The 18,607-nt window shown below is 47.2% G+C and overlaps 1 protein-coding gene across 3 annotated transcripts; it reads left to right on the forward strand.

The window, feature by feature from the left end:
* Positions 1-950: 950 nt before the first annotated feature.
* On the forward strand, positions 951-13,502 carry LOC100675403 (carbohydrate sulfotransferase 6). Of its 3 annotated transcripts, XM_010596838.3 has the most exons (5): positions 1,134-1,589; positions 6,082-6,373; positions 7,430-7,637; positions 10,609-10,684; positions 11,601-13,502. In XM_010596838.3, exon 5 carries the CDS (start codon positions 11,617-11,619, stop codon positions 12,811-12,813), a length of 1,197 nt encoding a protein of 398 aa, XP_010595140.2. In that variant the 5' UTR covers positions 1,134-1,589; positions 6,082-6,373; positions 7,430-7,637; positions 10,609-10,684; positions 11,601-11,616; the 3' UTR covers positions 12,814-13,502. The 3 variants fall into 3 exon arrangements, with proteins under 3 accessions (XP_064129839.1, XP_010595140.2, XP_010595142.2); XM_064273769.1 differs by lacking the exons at positions 6,082-6,373; positions 7,430-7,637 and adding an exon at positions 951-1,113 and having other exon boundaries at positions 1,451-1,589; XM_010596840.3 differs by lacking the exon at positions 6,082-6,373.
* The last annotated feature ends 5,105 nt before the right edge of the window (positions 13,503-18,607 follow it).

Here is an 18,607-nt window from a genome sequence, read left to right on the forward strand (position 1 = left end):
TAAATTACAGAAACCTGAAGGAAGTAACAATTGTCTGTAAACCCAGTTACCAGAAGTAATCTGGTACACGTCTGTCTAATCTTTGTGTTGTTTCTATTTTTTTTTTCCTAACACTTCAATGAACTTTTGTGTATAAATCCTTGCTCCCGATTTAATTATTTCCTTAAGACAGATCCTAGAAAGGCATTATTACAGAAGGCTTATGATCGTTGTGAAGGATCTTAGTTCATCTTGCCAAACCCCATCCTGGGGGAAAAAAAAAAAAGGCTCCACTAATTCCTACCCCGAGTAGTGGTGACTTCTTGTTTTAGATCCCACCATGGATTACAAGATGTTGGGATGCTCTACCCTTTTCAAGTGCCTGGGTTCTGCCCTGTTATTTGTAGAGAAAAACGAAAATTAAAAAAAAAAAAAAATTACCCAGTATTTATCAGAACTTGCTTACAAGCCTGCGCCTCCGGGTTGGGAAAGTGCTTGGGAGGGGAGGGGACTGGAGGAGGGGGACAGACGCAGGCCCGGCTTCTGACAGCCAGCGGCCTTCTCTGCCCCTCCTATCTCGGTTCGGGAGGTGTCCCCGGGCAACAAGGTCCCTGGGTCTTGGCTTTGGACTGAGGCTGGGGACTTGGGAAGCAGTTTGGATTCCAAGTTACTTCGTTGCGAGGATGCCACCGAGGGCGAGGAGGGGCAAGATTAAGATTCAATTTCCTTCACAAGGGCCTTTTGTGCTCCCAGGAGCCTCCCTCCCCTGGAGATGGTGGGGGACAATTTTATGATCAATTAGTGGGATGAGAGGCTACCCTGGGTGCGCCCTCTGACACCCTCGGCTGAACTTCCCGGGTCACGCTCCCCACCCCCCGCCCCCAGCCCACCTGTGCCCTCCCTTAACCAAGGTCCCTCATGCCGTCGCCCCTCCCCCGGTCTGGGGGTGGGGAGGATAGCGGGAGCCGGGGCCAACCGGCTCCTTCCTTCCCTTCCTCCCTCCCTCCCTCGCTCCCGCCAGCCGGCCTGCTCCCGGACCGCAGCCACGTCTCTGAAAGCGCCTCATTGTGTGCGCCCCGGGAGGTCGTGCCGAGCGCAGCGCGGAGGAGAGCCCGGGCGCGGGCGGCAGCACAGGTAGAGCTGGGCTCGGATGAGGCTCCCTGCGCCTTAGCCAGGGAGCCTCCTACGCTCCCTACTCCCAGCAAGGAGGGCCCGAGTCCCTCCCTTGTTGTGTCCGCACAACTGTCCATCCCAACATCCATTCTTAGAACACTTTTTTTTTTTTTTTTAATTCCTGGGACTCCTCTGTTTACAGGTGCCCTCCGCCTTGGGTTCCCACGTGCTTCCAATGTCTTGGTACCTCCCAGCACCGGCCCATGGCTCTTAGAGCCCCCTTCCCTTTGTAACTGGGTGCCCCTGAATAGGCTTGGGACCCAAAGGAACAGATCAGCCCATGCGGACTCTCCCACAGAAGGTAAACTGCTGGCTGGCTGCGGGGGAGAACTTAGAAGAGACGGCTTCAAGGAGCCTTGGCTGAGCCTCGGGAGAGAGGTGTCTTCTGGAACTCCCTCGCCTCCGAGCCAGGTCGGGCGAGGACGCCAAGCTTTTGGGTAAGTTGGTTCGCAAGCTCTCCACCCTGGATCTCCCCACCCTGAGCCGGGCTTGGGACGCAGCCAGGGCATAGTTGGGGAATAGCATTGGTCCTGCAGCTGGGGGTCGAGGTTGGGGCTGAGTGAGGCCGTTCCATCAACAATGTGGAAAGAGCATCACAGCCCCTGTGCTGGTTTGAAAGTGTCTCCCTGGAGCTTCAGCTACACACGGGATCACTGTTGGGGGCTCCCTTATCTCTTGAAACTTGAGTATCAAAGGGCATAGCTTCAATCTAGAAATCTCTCCAAGGACTTTTTCATGGGACTCAACTCGAGGGAAAGCAGTTGGTGAGGGAATTTGAAACCAAGCTCAGCTGGGTTTGAATATTGATTGATTGGTGGTGGGGGAACAATAGAGGCTCCTCTTGACTTCAGTATAGGTGCCCAGCAAAAAGTGATTGTTGGATCTCTTCCCCCTTATACCGGAGGCAAAAAAACAAACCAAACCCGTTGTCAAGTAGATTCCTGCTCATAGTGACCCTGTATGACAGAGTAGAACTGCCACATAGAGTTTCCAAGGAGTGCCTGGTAGATTGAAACTGCAGACCTTTTGGTTAGCAGCCTAGCTTTTAGCCACTACGCCACCAGAATTTCTACCAGAGGCAAGGCTGTCAAGATTCCCATTTCTGAGGATGGGAAAACAGGCCTAAAGAGCAGAAGGACTTCACTGACCTGAAACCATGAGTGAATGAGTCAAGTACCAGAGGTAATAAGAATGATAAACTGCTCAGCGAGCATTGGCTTTGCTAAGGGTTTATATTGTCTTACAAGCTTCAGCCTGTGTGTAGGTATTGTTATAGCCTCTTCTTACAAAATAGTCAGCTGAAGCACAGGCCTGGAGTGACTTTCCCACAGTCACAGATCTCACTGGTAGTAGAGACGGGATTTGAACCCAATCTGGTTTTAGAAGCCAGGCTTCTAGCCATTATTCTCTGCTGTCTTCTGGTATGTGTGCATGTATGTGTGTTGCCCCTGCCTGTGCTTGCCAAGCTCTGTCGACCTGTGTCATTAGGCCCTCCTGAACTGGGTTGGGCTATTGTCCCACCACTTGGATTTTCCTTATGAAATGGCTTTCCCTTGGATCCACAGAATAGAGTTGTTCCCCTACCCAACACTTAGAAGATTCCCGGACAAACATAAGTGTGCCAGACATTGTTCTAAATGCTTTACAAACATTAACTCATTTAATCTTCACATCAGGCCCATAAGATGGATTTTATTATTTCCCCCATTTTATAGATTAAAAAAAAGGACGCAGAGAGATTAAATAACTTCCTCAAAATCAAAGTAAATGATCAAGTGGAATTTGTAGTCTTAACCACTGTGCTATTTATATGCCCTCTCATGAGACACACAAGGTTCTGCTTCTACTTTAGTGGGAGGAGAGAGGTACAGAAATGCAAGAACAAGGGTATTCTGTGTACCAGTAATATCACTAAAAATAATTTCTCAATATCACCTAATACTCAGTCCATATTGAATTTTCACTGACTTTATCGGACATATTTTCTTGCAGTTGATTTGTTCAAATGAGAATCTGAACAAGTTCTACTTATTACATTTGGTTTTGTGCTTTTCATTGTTGTCTTCTGAAATGGTCCCTTTTTCTTTTCATGTCATTGACTTGTAAGGATGATATACTTTTGAAAAAGAAATTTGTCAAAATAAAGGTTAAGGAAATAACATTAGCGAGCAGTTCAGATTGTCACTGTAGTAAGAGGACTCTGGGAAACAAAGGGGAATGTGGCAATGTGCAAACCCCACCCACATGTGTTGCTGCAGAGAAGAGGTAGGGAGCCCCAAGACTTTGGAGCTCTCCAGCATCCAGCTGTATGGTTCTATGAATTAGGCTAAACTGAGTGCTGTGCAAAAGTGCACTTTGAGGATCCCCAAAGACCAGAGCCAGGGAAAGGAGTTTATATGTTCTATCTGCTCATCCGCTCTGAAATATCCAAGGGCAGCTCTGAGCCAGAGACTTGAGGCTCCTTTCTCAGATTGTTTTGAATTCATTTCCTGATAGATTCTTGCAGGTAGGTGTTTCCCTTCAGCAGCATCTGGCCTTGCAGTTGCAGCCCCTCTGCCTCTGACTGGTGCCACGTAGCTACATGGTGCCACATAGCTGCCAGAGAGCCTGCAGAGAGACAGATGTGGCCAAATATTGGGGCCAAGCATGTCTTCTGTCACAGCCAGGCCCAGGCCACCACCCTAGGTGAGGATAGACCTGGGGACCTTGACGCCTTTCACTGAGTAAGAGGCAGTCATCTATCCCATAAGCTGGTCCTTCTCTGGCCAACTGGGTGCTGAGTTCAGCTGGGAAATGAATCCAGAGTTTGCAGGCACCTCTCTCCCTACAAAGAGCATGTATTAGAACTTCACTCCTTTTTACTGGGACTAGTATTCCAACGTATGGCTATACCGCACCTCGTTTACCCATTCATCAGTTAATGGACATTTGAGTTGTTTCTACTTTTTGGCTATTGTGAGTAATGCTGTAAACACACATGTACAAGTTTTTGCATGGACATGTGTTTTCTTTTTTTTTTTTTGGTGTGTACCTAGGAGTGAATTTACTGGCTCATGTAGTAATTCTATGTTTAACATTTTGAGGAGCTGCCAAACTATTTTCCACAGTGACTACACCATTTTACATTCCCGCCAGCAGTGTAATGAGGTTTCCAATTTTCCCACATCCTTGCCAGCACTTATTATTGTCTTTTTATTGTAGCCATCTTAGTGGGTATGAAGTGGTATCTCCTTGTGGTTTGGTTTGCATTTTTTTTAATGACTACTGACATTGAGCATCTTTTCGTGTGTGCTTATTGGCCATTTGTATGTCTTCTTTGGAGAAATGTGTCTTCAAATTCTTTGCACATTTTATATTGGGTTGTCTTTTTATTGTTTAGTTTTAAGAGTTCTTTATATAGTCTGAAGACCCATCTGTGGGTTGTCTTTTCACTTTCTTGATGGTGTCTTTTGATGTTTGTGTATTTTTAATACGATGGGTATCATACTATACATGTATGTATATATATGTAAGTTTTCTTACTTGTGTTTTTCCAAGTGACACTTTGTAGTTAAGAATAAGCTCTAAAGCTAGAGTACTAGGGCTCAAATTCTGACTCTGCTATAGTGTGGTTCCTTTAGGTAAATCTCTTAATCTTTCTAAAGCTCACTTTCCTCATCTGTAAAGTGGGGATGATCACTAGGGCCACGTCATAGGGTTGTTGTGAAGATTGATCAGAAGATGGAATGGAAAAGGCTGGCATGTAGGAAATTCTCATATATGAATTGACTGCAGTTCCTTGAAGAGTGAAGAAGAGTTATCTTCCCTATCTCCTTTCCTCCCTCCCTCCCTGCTTTTTCTTTCACTCTCATTTCCTTTTCTCTTTCCTCCTCTTCTTTCCCCACCTTTCTTTCCCTCCTTTTTAGCCTTTTGTCTAGAAGAATGCTCTAGGCTCTGTTAGAGCTGTTTTGCCCCAGCGGAGACCCTTGATGCCTAGAGTCCACTGATTTCTCATCAGGAATCCTGTTTCTCCAGCCTTTGGGATTTCTAAACAGGAATGGCCTTCAGCTGGTGCCAAACAGAAATTTGAGCCTGGGATTTGTATCTGGTGTTACATTTCACTCCCTTAGATTCTGTGCCAGGGCTGGGAGAGTCTGGTGACGGGGGTGCTGCAGGGTCCAGGTGGGCAGAGCTTGACTAGAAGTGAGTGCTGCCCAGGGAGCCAGCCAAGATTCATGGGCTCCAGCTCGACCCCTTCCACGGCAAACCATTCCCTGCCCTGTACCTCAGTTTTCCCCATCCGCAAATCAGGCAGAACAATAGTTCCTCCTATCAGGCCAGGGCAGTGGTAGTATAGTGGTAGAATTCTCACCTTCCATATGGGACACCTGGGTCTGATTCTTGGCCAAGGCACCTCATGTGTGGGCAAAACCCCTCTATTGGGTGTTGCTATGATGATGAGCAGGTTTCAGTGGAGCATCCAAACTAAGACTAGGAAGAAAGACCTGGCAATCTACTTCTGAAATCAGCCAATGAAAACCCTGTGGTTCACGATAGTCCAATCCCTATTTGATCATGGGGATGGTTGTAAGACCAGGCAGCATTTCATTCCATTGTGCATGGGGTCATCATGAGTTGGAGGCCAACTAGACAGCAGCTAACAATCTCTCAGGCCAAGATACTCAGCAGAAAAAAATGTGGGATAAATGAGGAATTACTTCCTTTGGATTTGGATCACGGGATATCTGACTTCAATGCAGAGCCCTGGTGGCACAGGGGTTAAGGGCTTGGCTGCTAACTAAAAGTTAGCAGTTCGAATCCACCAGCCACTCCTTGAAAACCCTGTGGGGCAGAACTCAGCAAGTATTTATTAATGTCATCTACTTATTCAGTTTGGGATACTCTTGACATTACTGTCTTATTCAGTAAAGATTATTAATTTTTTTGAAGCATAACATACAGAAAAGAGCATAGATCACAAAAGTACATTTTGATGAATTTTCACAATTGAGCATACCCATGGTATCAGCACCAACATCAAGAAACAGCATGACCAGCCCCAGAAGCTTCCTCCATGCCTCCTTCCAGTTCTACCCCACCTGCTCCTACCAAGGGTATCTACTATCTAGTGAGAACCCTTGGTTGTAAATGACAAACTCAGCTCATGTTGGCTTAAGCAAAAACGGAGTATCTTCCGCAACTCAGAAGTCCATGCACAGAAATCTTGCACAGCTTGATCCAGGTACGTAGATGATGCTGTCATCCCACCCATCCACTCTCTTTTTCTTTCTCTGCTCAATTCTCTTCCATGTTGGCTTTATACCCAGGCAGTTTCCCTCTGCCCTTTAGATCTGAAAAAAAAATCCTGAGATTGGTCTTAGGGCAGATGTCCATTAATAAGCCAATTACTGTGGCCTGGGGATAGGGTGTAGACTATACAAATGAGCCAGGCTTGAAACACATGACCCCCTAGAGACCAGGGAGGGGATGGTGGGCCAGCCCTGTCCAATTCTCGTTCACTTTGAGTGAAAAATCTAGAAGGTATTACCAGAAGAAGGGGGAGCAGGTACTAATTGGACAAAACAGCCATATCCAGTGTACCTGTGGAGTACTGCACAAGCACTGGATTCCTGAGAATGGACGTTCACTCACCAAAGAGAGAAACCCACAATCCCAACCTTCAACCTACAGGCAAAGTGTAATGTGGGGCAGAGAATGGTGTTTACCTCAAGAGAGGCACACATGAGGTGCCTGAGGAAGCCGAGACGACTCTTGGGTTGGAATCAGGGCTAGACATGCATAACAGAGGGGCAGGGGAGCATGGAGCATGTTCAAGGAAAGCTGATAATTCCTGATTGTCTGAAACAGGATGCTGCACGGGAATTATGGGAAGTGAGGCTGGAAAGTTGAAGATTGCTGAGCAGGAAAATGGCATGGTCAGATGTGTGTTTTAGGAAGCTGTGGTGGCTCTGTGCAAGGTGGATTGGAGGGAGGCCAGGTAGGGAATTTTTCCAGAATCCAAAAGAGAAGTTTTCATGCCAGAACTAGCTGCTTCTCCTTCTTATGAAACTGGATGCCTGGGCCATTCACCTGGACCATCGTTCGGCCCCTTAACTATCTCATGGATGTGCTTTTAATGTCCCCAACTAGATTGTCTGCTCCATTAGGACACTGGACCTTCAGAATTGATCCTCTAACTTTATCTTTTTTCTCTTTTCCATCTAATCTTTTTTGTTCAACTTTCTACACTTCCTCAATTTTATCTTTCAATCCCTCCATTACAATTTTAATATTCAAGGCAATTTAACACCAAGGAAAACAAGAGATACAGTAAAACCTGTGAAAGCTGGAACCTCTGTAAGGCAGAAACTTGTCGGAGAAGGAAAACTCAAGTATTTTCTACTAAAGCAATGGAAAAGTGGTAGTAAGTCTGCACCCTCTCAAAGGTGGAAAACTTGCAAGACCAGGAAAAACAAGGCAGTCCTATTGAGTTCCAGCTCTCACAGGTAGGTCTCACTGTACAAGAAAGGAAATGTATTTGTAGTACCTTATGTGCTTTAGCCTGTAAGCTATATTTACAAAATCTTGTAATATAAACTTTGAGTATTGGTGTAAGCAAAAATTATAATACAAGGCTAGGGGGAGAAGTGTGTGTGTGTAGAGATTAATCCGTATCTTCCATGGTAGTAAGTCTCTACAAAGTTCCATCAATTGTAACCTATAACAGTTATTTAGAAATAGGGAGGTATGTTTGCCACATGTAAAAAGCATCATCATTATCCTAAAAGTCTTAAATCAACTCCAAGTCCAAATTCCATTCTGGGGCAAAATTGTTCTTCATCTGTGAAATCTAGAATACAAGTTATCTCCTTCGGAAAAGTACAATGGTGGTACTACCACAGCCTCCACCAGATTGAGTCCAACACAACTAGATGGTGTCCAGCTACCACCACTGACTGCTCTGACAGGGATCACAATAGAGGGTCCTGGACAGAGCTGGAGAAAAATGTAGAACAAAATTCCAACTTAACAAAAAAAGACCAGACTTACTGGCTTGACAGAAACTGGAGAAGCCCCGAGAGTATGGCCCCTGGACACCCTTTTAGTTCAGTAATGAAGTCACTCCTGAGGTTCATCCTTCAACCAAAGATTAGACAGGCCCATAAAACAAAATGAGACTAAAGGGGCACACCAGCCCAGGGCAAGGACTAGAAGGCAGGAGGGGACAGGAAAGCTGGTAATAGGGAGCTCAAGATCAAGAAGGAAGAGTGTTGACATTTCATGGGCTTGGTAGCCAGTGTCACAAAACAGTATCTGTACTAAGTGTTTAATGAGAAGCTAGTTCTGTAAACCTTCATCTAAAGTACAATAATAAAAATAAAATAAAGTACAATGGTGGAACAGGCACAAGGTAGACATTTCCATTACAGATGGGAGAAATTGGAGGGGAAGAAGGGCTAACAGACCAGGCAAGTCAGCAGAACACATTACATTAGTTCTCAAGGCTTGAAAATAACCCTCTGTTCTCTGAGACCAATAGTCCTGCCCTCCAGACTCTGGGTGTTGGCCACGCTCTCCAGATTCTGGGTAGAGGACCCTGGGCCCTGGGCTTCAGCTCCACCTTCCAGGCCCACTGGGACGGTAACTCTGCTCCCTTGGATTTGGATGGCCCCATTCTCCTAGTCTGTCTGAGTGGTGATCCTTCTACACCTTGGCCCTGGCAGGCCCTGTTATTCTGCCCCTTGAGCATGGCAGCCCGGCCCGCTCAGCTTTGGGCAGCGGATCTGGCCCCATCCCCCTGGCACTTGTGAAAGGCAGCCCAATACTTAAGAACCCAGTTGGTGAAGATCTGACTCTTCAAAACCTAGGAGGCCATAGCCTCACTGTTTGAGACCGAGGAGGCTGTGGTTCTACCCTTTGAGACTCCAAAGGTTGTAGCCCTACCCTTTGAGACCAAAGCAGCTCTGCTTCCTGTGCTCCTTGTCTCTTCAGCTTCTACTTCCTGGTTCCTTGATGTCTTGTTCCCTTGGGCCTCTTGGGCTGGCCCTGTGTCTGACTTGCTCTGGAACACAGATAATACCTTGGCCTGGGTTCAGTGCCCTCCCTACCTGGGGGAGGGCTGGGCTGGCCAGGGCAGCTATGCCTGGGTGGAAGCATCAGGATTCTGCTCTCTGCAGGGGTCTCCCAGGGATCAGAGAGGTCAGCTGCCCTGTGATGGGAAAGTGCCAGGAGCTTGGAGACAGGAAGTCCTGGGTTGGGGTCCCAGCTTTCCTGCTATTTCTTTAAGCCTTGAGTCCTTCACCTAAAAAATTGAGATTATAATGCCCACCCTAGGGCTATTGAGCTAAATCACGCAATGGACATAAAGCATTTAGCACTTGACTGTGTGGTAGCTTATGTCAGCAAATATGAGCTCCTTTCCTCTCCTGTACCCGCATTCTCACGGGGAGCTCCCCCCTGCCCCCCAATCCATCAGCCAGTACTCGGAGAGGAGGTAACATTCACAGAGCAGATGGTGGCCAGCCTTCCTGTCTTCCAGGTTTCCCAGCTTGAGTGGGGTCCAGGAGGTGGTTCCAGAGTCAGCATTTTCCACCCACTCCGCAGCCTTCTGATGAGGGGAAGGAGCAGAGATGGGATCTGCTCACATTATAGACCCTGGCTTCTCTCAGTGGTGATGTGGACAGGGGAGGGGGATTAGTGGGAAGAAAATGCTGTGAAAGCAAGAAGAAAACTTCCAGGTCCTTCCCATCCAAAGTAGCACAGCACTGAGCTATTTGTAGGGGCCACAGATGCAAAGAAGACCTGTAGGAACCCTGGGTGTGGGAGCTAGGCTCCATGTTCCTTCTGCCCCGTGAGACAAGCCTGACATTCTTAAGACCCACTGAAGGGCACAGGGGTGGTTGGGGGCTGGAGGTGGGCCTGGGGAGGGGGGGTGATGGGGTTTGCGAGTGTGGTTGGTGCAGGGCTCACAGCGAGGTGACCAAAGGGTATCTCATCTGGGTAGAGACATCCCCGTGGGGAGGGCTTCCTCCCCTCCCTGACAGTAACATTAACATGGCCAAGCACTGTCCTCTGTGTGTGTTTGCAGTAGCATTCCTCCCAACAACCCTAAGAGGTGAAATGGTGCAATCTCTGTTCTACAGAGGAACAGATTGAGCCTCCAACAGATTAATTCACTTGTCCAAGGTCTCACAGTTCCTAAATGGGAACACTGGGCCTCAAAGCGAGTCCTCCTTGTTCTGAGGCAGCCTTCTCTTGGCCCAGTAGTTTACACCCATTCGGAAGAAGGTATGGAGCCCCTGGTCTGTGCCCAGCTCAGGCCAGGGGCAGAGCGGCCCCACACCCACCGCTGAGGAGCTTTCTTTTAGTTTGGGAACTCTGAGCCCTCCCAGTGCACCAATCTGTCTCTCCCTGTGGGGCCCCAACCCAGCCTCCCTCCTGCTTATGCAGCCTCTGTTCCTGCCTTTGTGTTCTCAGGTCCTGAGGAACCTGTAGGTGTCACCCATGGATTTGTGATCAGCGTGGGCAGTCCTCCCAGCAGCTCTGGACATTGGTGAGTGACTACAATAAAGAAAGGGGCAAACAGCAAGGCAGGAGCATAGCTCTGCTCTCACACCTCCCTTTCTCTGTCTCCATCCTGCTTCTCCCTTAACTGGTCTCTTCTGCAAACTCATACAGCCCCCAAGACACCCTCCCTCTGGAGTCCTTCAGCCTTCAGCACTCTTTTCCCTACAGGTGATGGCAATAGTTGGTGTTTTTTGTCTATTTACTTCTAATAACAAAAGTTGGACCTGCTATTTAAAACAAAACAAAACACACAATGCAGAAGGGCACTAGATAGAAGTGCAAGTCCTCAGTTATCTGGGTTACTACATTTTCAACATGCTGATTACAGTGCTCCCAGCAATCCTATGAGCCAGGCACCAGTATTAGTCCCTTTCTAATATTGGATAAGCTGAGTCACAGAGAAAATAAGTGTTTGGTCTAAGATCACAGGCTGGAAAGTGGCAGAGCTAGGATTCAATCTGAGGGAGCCTGGTGGTGCTTTCTTACATTGGCCAAATCACCCACCAAGTTGTTTAGCTAAAACATCTAAAAGCTTCTCTAAGCCCTTAACCACTGCCTTGTGCTGCTCAGTGTCCATCCTCCAGTGGCCCAAGTTCTCCCATTTTCTGGGGTGACTCTTACTATTTAGAAAATTGACTTGTCTTGCCTCACCTGCACTGGGAGATACATAGCTTGCACTGTCTCTGATTATTCATTCAGCCTACTGTGTGCCAGGCCAAAGTTTAAGGCACTGGGGATACTGACTTGAATGATACAGACCAAAACTAGGTGCCTTAAGGAGTGTGCGTGCTAGTGACCAATCCACTCCCAAACCTCAATCGTTGGCTTCATGGAATTCCCGATTGGTATCTCTTTCCTGTGGAAACTGCCTTCTCTTGACCCACTGTGCTCTCCTCCCTAAGGCCCCCGGCAGGTGACATGTGGCTGCCCCGAGTCTCCAACACGGCCGTGACCGCTCTCCTGCTGGCGCAGACGGGCCTCCTTGTTTTCCTGGTCTCCCGGCCTGGATGGCCTGGGCCGCCTTCCCCAGCGGACGGCAAGGAACGTGTGCATGTGCTGGTGCTGTCCTCCTGGCGCTCGGGTTCCTCCTTAGTGGGCCAGCTCTTTAGCCAGCACCCCGACGTCTTCTACCTGATGGAGCCCGCGTGGCACGTGTGGACCGCCCTCTCTCAGGGCAGCGCGTCGGCGCTGCATATGGCTGTGCGTGACCTGGTGCGCTCCGTGTTCCTGTGCGATATGGCAGTGTTCGACGCCTACCTGCCATGGCGCCGCAACCTCTCTGACCTCTTCCAGTGGGCAGTGAGCCGGGCGCTGTGCTCGCCGCCAGCCTGCAGCGCCTTCCCTCGCGGCGCCATCAGTAGCGAGGCAGTGTGCAAGCCACTGTGCGCACGGAGGCCCTTCGCAGTGGCTGAGGAGGCCTGCCGCTCCTACAGCCACGTGGTGCTGAAGGAGGTGCGCTTTTTCAATCTGCAGGTGCTCTACCCTCTGCTCAACGACCCTGCGCTCAACCTGCGCATTGTGCACCTGGTGCGCGACCCGAGGGCTGTGCTGCGCTCGCGTGAGCAGACGGCCAAGGCACTGGCGCGTGACAACGGCATCGTGCTGGGCACCAACGGCACGTGGGTGGAGGCCGACCCGGGCCTGCGTGTGGTGCGCGAAGTGTGCCGCAGTCATGTGCGCATTGCTGAGGCAGCCATGCATAAGCCGCTGCCCTTTCTGCAAGGCCGCTATCGCCTGGTACGCTTTGAGGACCTGGCACGGGCGCCGCTGCCCGAGATCCGCGCGCTCTATGCCTTTGCTGGCTTGCGCCTCACGCCACCGCTCGAGGCCTGGATCCACAATGTCACGCACGGGGCTGGACCCGGCGTGCGCCGCGAGGCCTTCAAGACCACGTCCAGGGACGCGCTCAACGTCTCCCAGGCCTGGCGCCACGCCCTGCCCTTCGCTAAGATCCGCCGAGTGCAGGAGCTGTGCGCCGGCGCCCTGCAACTGCTGGGCTACCGGCCCCTGTTCTCCGAGGAGGAGCAGCGCGACCTCTCCCTGGACCTGGTGCTGCCGCGCGGCCCGAGCAGCTTCAGCTGGGCATCGTCCACCGCCGGGCACTCTGGGCCTTAGCGGGCACCCACCAGGTCCGGGCGGCAAGTGTGGGAAGGGGGTCGGGTAGCACGGGGGGCACAGGCCGCTAAGGGAAAGGTCTGGAGTAGGGGACGGAGTCCCCATACTCCTGGTTTCTTACTCCCCCGCTTCTCGGCTTTCATTTGAGACTTTTAGGAGCTGGGTTCCTTTCAATCGCACTCTTCATGGAAAGCGAAAACTCTCGCCCGCGTGTCCTCTGGGCACAGGAAGTTAGCCCGGATGATTTGGCTCTTACTTCTGCATTGAACTCTCTCCGCCGTTGGATTGCCTCATCCAGCTGCTGAGAAATATGTCTCAGCCCCGCCTGGGGATGGAGGGGGCCTTGGCATCTGGCCTCTTTAAGTCTCTGCCTCTCTCCCCACCACACCCTTTGGGTCCTAGGTACTCACACCCCGTCAAAGATGTTGGTGTTCGTATTCACCTGGATCTTCAGTGAGAAATCAGACAAGATGCCTGTTGTCTTGTGGGTTCCTGTTAGTTTCTCTCTGCCCCACCTCCCAGGAGCCCACACACCCCATTGCCCTGCCTGGGTATGGTGAGTCTTTGATTTGTCCTGACAGGAAGGAGCATACCTACATAAACAATAATTAACCTGTGATACATAATAGAATTTACAGCCTGTAACGTTTCATACTCTGTTCTATAGGATCGCTTTGAATCGGAATCGACTCGATGGCAATGGGGTTTTTATTTTGTAATGTTTCACAAGAAAAACAGAAGTGGAGGGACTTGTCCAAGGTCACATGGTGAGAAGGAAGATGAAGGGTTTTGCTCTGGGCCTGCAGTGGGAAGAAAAGGGTGAATCTGGCTTGCAGAGACCTGTCTCCTGGACAAAGAAGGGTCAGATTTCCCACCTTTATTTGCTGTGGAGTGGGTGGTACAAACCCTTGTTTCACTGCTAATCAAAAGGTTGGAAGTTCGAGTCCATCTAGAGATGCCTTGGAAGAAAGGCCTGGCGATCTACTTCCAAAAAATCAGCCATTGAAAACCCTATGGACCACAGTTCTACTCTGACACACATGGGGTCACTATGAGTTGGAATCGGCTTCACAATCACTGGTTTATTTGATCTTGGGAACAGCAGACAGCAAAGGCCAGGGTCACAGCTGGGAGCTACAGAAGGTAGTGAGCCCTGGGCCCAGGGCACAGAATCTGGTGAGGATCCTGGATCAGCCTGGAGGGAGGCAGTGAGGAGCAAATGAGGGGAGAAGGCTGACTGATCTCTTGCCTACGGCCTGGGGAGGCCTGGGCAGCAAGCCAGGCATAGCACGAGGCAGAGTGAGATTGGCAGCAGGATCAGTGCCTGGAAGACATGTAAGGTAGGTCACTGGATTATCGTAACTAGATCAGGCTTGCCGGGAACTTGGAAGAAAAACGCTCTGGGGGTGATTCTGCTTCCCTTGGTCATTCAGGCCCAGGCCCTGGAGGAGAACAAGACAAGGTCCCCAGCTGTAAGCCACACCACCTAGGTCTTGCAGCAGAGGGCTTATTAAAGAGATGCTGGATGTGTAGAAGGCTTAGTCCTGAGCTCAGAAAACAAGAGCCAATAAGTGCTCAGTAAGTGTTAAAAAAAAAAAAGCCTCTGAGAAGATAGGAAAGCAGATTTGAGTCCACGCTGATAGAAACAACACCCCAAATCACACAAGACACAGAGCTGGGTCTAGGAACTGTGACAGTTGCCACCAGAATGATGTCCTGAGGAAACAAGAAGCTGCCACCACTGTTGCCGTCTGTTGCCGGGGGGATTCTGGTGATTGCTGGTCTCTGATTTTCAGCCAGGTGTGGCCTTAGATTGGTGGGAACTAGACTGTGGAGCCATATCCTCACTGTAAGGCAGGCAGGGAAGGGGAATCTGGCATGTTTGGCTTCTTTAGTTGGAGGGAGAAGAGATATATTGACCTTATTGTTCTTAAATCATTGAGATTTGGGGTGTCTTATTGCATAGAACTGGCTAACAGAGTTGAGGGTGGAGTGCACCTGGCAGCCCGTGGCTTCCACCTTTCACCAGAATCCAAGCTATGCCTACCTGCTGTTAGGACTGGAATTACTGTAGTCCCTCCCCTTACCTATGGGCCCTGAGCTGCAGCTAGGAAGAATCTAGGCCCAGCAGTCACCCACAATCCTGTGGTGTGGGTGTAGGGGGTAAGCAGAACATGGAAGGTGCTTAAAGGGTATATAAGGTTAAAAGTTGCCTGCAATAGGAGACAGAGCCAACCAGCTACTCAAGAAGCTGTTATGATATCAATGGCGTGTCTTTAATTTGTTATTTTGCAGTCAAGAAAATATATTTTCTATGTCAGCACTGTGTCAACTGATCATGGTTATCACAGACCCTATGTCCCCTTAGGCCCCACTTGCTGCCAGCTTCAGGCTTGGCCTTCAAAGGTCTGTTCCTACCTTTTTGGTGTGGTAGGCTCTAATTCTGCGCTGTCCAATTGAAATATAATGCGAGCCACATACACAATTTTAAATCATCTAGTAGCCGCATTAAAAAAAAAAGCACAACAGGTGAAATTAATTTTAACAATATATTCTACTTACCTCAATATATCCAAAATATAATTTTTGTATGTAATCAGTATAAAACTATATATTGCTTCCTTTCTTGGGACCCCAGCTTCAGCCATAATCTGTCTAGCAGTTCTTAGCATTTTACTCGTGGGATTTCTTGTATCCACTTAACCATTTCTTGTATCCTACATCTTCTCTTCAGTTATTCTTTAATTTTGCTGGAGTACATACTCAGCTTTCTTAGCAAGGCACACGAAACATACATTTTCTGAGTCTTGCAAGTCTAAGTGTCTTTGTTTTTGTTTTGTTTGTTTTAACCTCTCAATTCATAATTTGACTCGGTATAGGATTCTAAATTCAAAATAATATTTCCTAATGTGATACACAGTTGAATGTTATATAACTTTAAATAAATTGGTTTCTTGCACTTTTAAGGGACTCTGCTAGTCTGGGAAATAAACCAAGAGACAGCATTGTTAAATATTTCATGACATTTTTTTATACCTACTATTTTTATTTTAGTTTCTTGGTTGATGTAAAATCCCAGTCTTAGTAGCAGAGAACTGACAATAGAAAACTTCCAAAACAAAGGCTTCAAAGAGGCAACTGTAATAAATAATGTTGCTAATGTTCTTTAATTAAAAGGAAAATATTAGTTTATTTCATACACAATGTTTCTTAATTAAAAATAAGTTAAGCTTTCCAAAAAATAACTTTCCCTGCAAACTCTGAAAGTATTTCTTGCGTTGTCTGCCAGCCTCCTTTGGCTGCTGAGCCATCTAGTGCCAGTCTCAGTCTCATTTCTTTAGAGATGACCTGTTGTTTCTCTCTGGAAGCTTAAAGATTTCTTCTTTTTGGGGGGGCGGGGGTTGAGTAACACCATTTCCTTCCAGGGCCTGCCTTGGGTAGAGCATAATTATGGAAAAGGACTGTCACTGGCACTAATCACTCTATCACACGACCAGAAAGTCCTACAGAATCTGAAATCCTGAGAAGTCCAGATCCACTGGAAAATATCTGTCAATCACAGAACGTTTTTTAACTTCAACAACATAGCAAAAAGTTTCAGCTTTGCTAATTTACCAAATCTCTTGGCCATCTTTTTAAAATCTTGTCTTCTTTCTTTTTCCCCTAAGCTAAAGAACGAAACAGCTTTAAAAATTATGTTTAAGAGTGTAAAGCCAAGATGACTGTTATGCTGTTAATGTTTAAAGTGTCGTCATTTCAGACACTCCAACTAACATGAACCGAAATTTTGTTTATAGGCTGTTGGTCATTTTTTAAAAACAATATCTTAAGGTATAATTTACATACTATAAAATTTGCTCGTTTTAAGTATACAAGTCAGTGAATTTTAGTTAAATTTACAGAGCTGTGCAACCATCACCAGGAATCCAGTTTTAGAATATTTCCATTAGCCCAAAGAGACCTGTCATGCCAGTTTGTAGTGACTCCTCCTTCCCACAGCAGGCAACCACTAATCTTTCTGTCTCTAAAACCTATTGAAAAACCAAACCTACTGCCTTCGAATCAATTCCAACCCATAGCGACTCTATAGGACACAGTAGAACTGCTCCATAGGGTTTCTTTATGGAAGCAGACTGCCACGCCACATCTTTCTCGGGAGAAGCAGCTGGTGGGTTCAAAACCGCTGACCTTTTCGGTTAGCAGTCGAGAACTTAACCACTGTACCACGAGGGGTCCTTTCTGTCTCTAAAGATTTGCCTTTTCTGGACATTTCATATAAATGGCATCATATACAGTGAAACCTGTAAGAGCTGGAAATCAGCAGGACTGCCCTGATTTTCTGGGTCTTGCAAATTTTCCACCTTTGACGGTACAGTCTTACCACTTTTCTATGGCTCGTTTTAGTGGAAAATACTTAAGAGTTTTCCTTCTCTGACAGATCTCTGCCTTATACAGGTTCTGACCTTAGTAAGTCTTACTGTACTATGTGATCTTTTTGTATCTGGCTTCTTTCACTTAGTATTTTTCCCCAATTTTTAAACTGAGATATAATTCACATACCTTAAAATTCACCATTTTGACATTTCTTTATTCTCAGTTATGAAATTTCACGAGGATGTGTGAAGTCCACCGCACCCCACCCCCCCCACCCACCCACCCCAGGCACTTGACAGGCACTCGGTTTTTGGTTTTCTTCATCTATTTTTTTTCCTCTTCATCAGCATTTTTTACAGATTTCTTGCTTGCCTTTTTCCCCTCTGTTCATTTTTCTTAAAACTCTCATTAGATGTCAAAACTCCTGGTTCGATCCTCCCTTTTTTCTTTGTCTTCTCTTTTCTGCCATTTTACATTTACCTCTAAAGTTGAGATCCTCAACTTTATTTTCTAATTAGTCTATTACATTGTAACATTTGAAAGTCATAGTTTTAATTTCTGAGAGCTGTTTCTTGTTCTCTGTCCCTTTTTCAAAGCATCATGTTTTGGTTTTATGAATACAAAATCTTGAAACTCTCTGAGGATGCTCATGAAGAAAAATCATTCCTGTTTCCTAAATTTTCTGTTTCTTCCAGGGTCTGCTGAAATATTTGGTCAGTCTGTTCTACATGTGGGTGGGCCAGGGGATGGAGAAGAGGACAAGAAATGGTAGAGCTGTTGCACAGACTCAATGAACCCTCTATGTTGAACCTCCCTCTCAGTCCATTCCACTACCACCTCTGTAGCTTCCTTCTGGGTTATGGCCTCCTTCTCCAAAATATGATATAGGGATTAACCACATGGCCTCTGGAAAGAATACTTATATTCAGATCCTGACATGGGCACTTACTGAATTTGTGACCATAACCAAATTATTTTCTCTCTCTCAAATACCAGTTTCAGAATAAAAACAATTATGTCATCGAGTTGTTTGGATTAATGAGATAATGCATATCTAGCATTTGACTTGGTGACAGGTACAGAATAAAATGTTCAATAAATACTTATTATAATCCACCAAAAGCCTCTCTGTTTCATGGAACTTTGTTGAAATGATTTATCCTTAATAACTTCCAGGACTCTACTGTTATTAGCTTATTTCTTCTTACAGTTTTGTTGCTTTCATCTTAACAGGGTCTCTGAAGAGAGATGAGAACGAAATGTATAATTCGGTTTTGTCGTACTGAACTGGAGCCTCTTTTAAATTTTTATTTAAACTAGGTAGCACTATACATACCCAGTGCACAACATATAATCTCCTTCCGGTCCTTAGCCTACAGCAGCCCTATAATGAAATCTCTATGCTGTAAGCTCTAAATAA

Source organism: Loxodonta africana, chromosome 21, assembly GCF_030014295.1.
Source record: "Loxodonta africana isolate mLoxAfr1 chromosome 21, mLoxAfr1.hap2, whole genome shotgun sequence".
Lineage (NCBI taxonomy): Eukaryota > Metazoa > Chordata > Mammalia > Proboscidea > Elephantidae > Loxodonta > Loxodonta africana.

Bases quoted from the DNA above. Each gene is read 5' to 3' on its own strand.
- LOC100675403 (XM_064273769.1), top strand. From the start codon at position 11,617: ATGTGGCTGCCCCGAGTCTCCAACACGGCCGTGACCGCTCTCCTGCTG.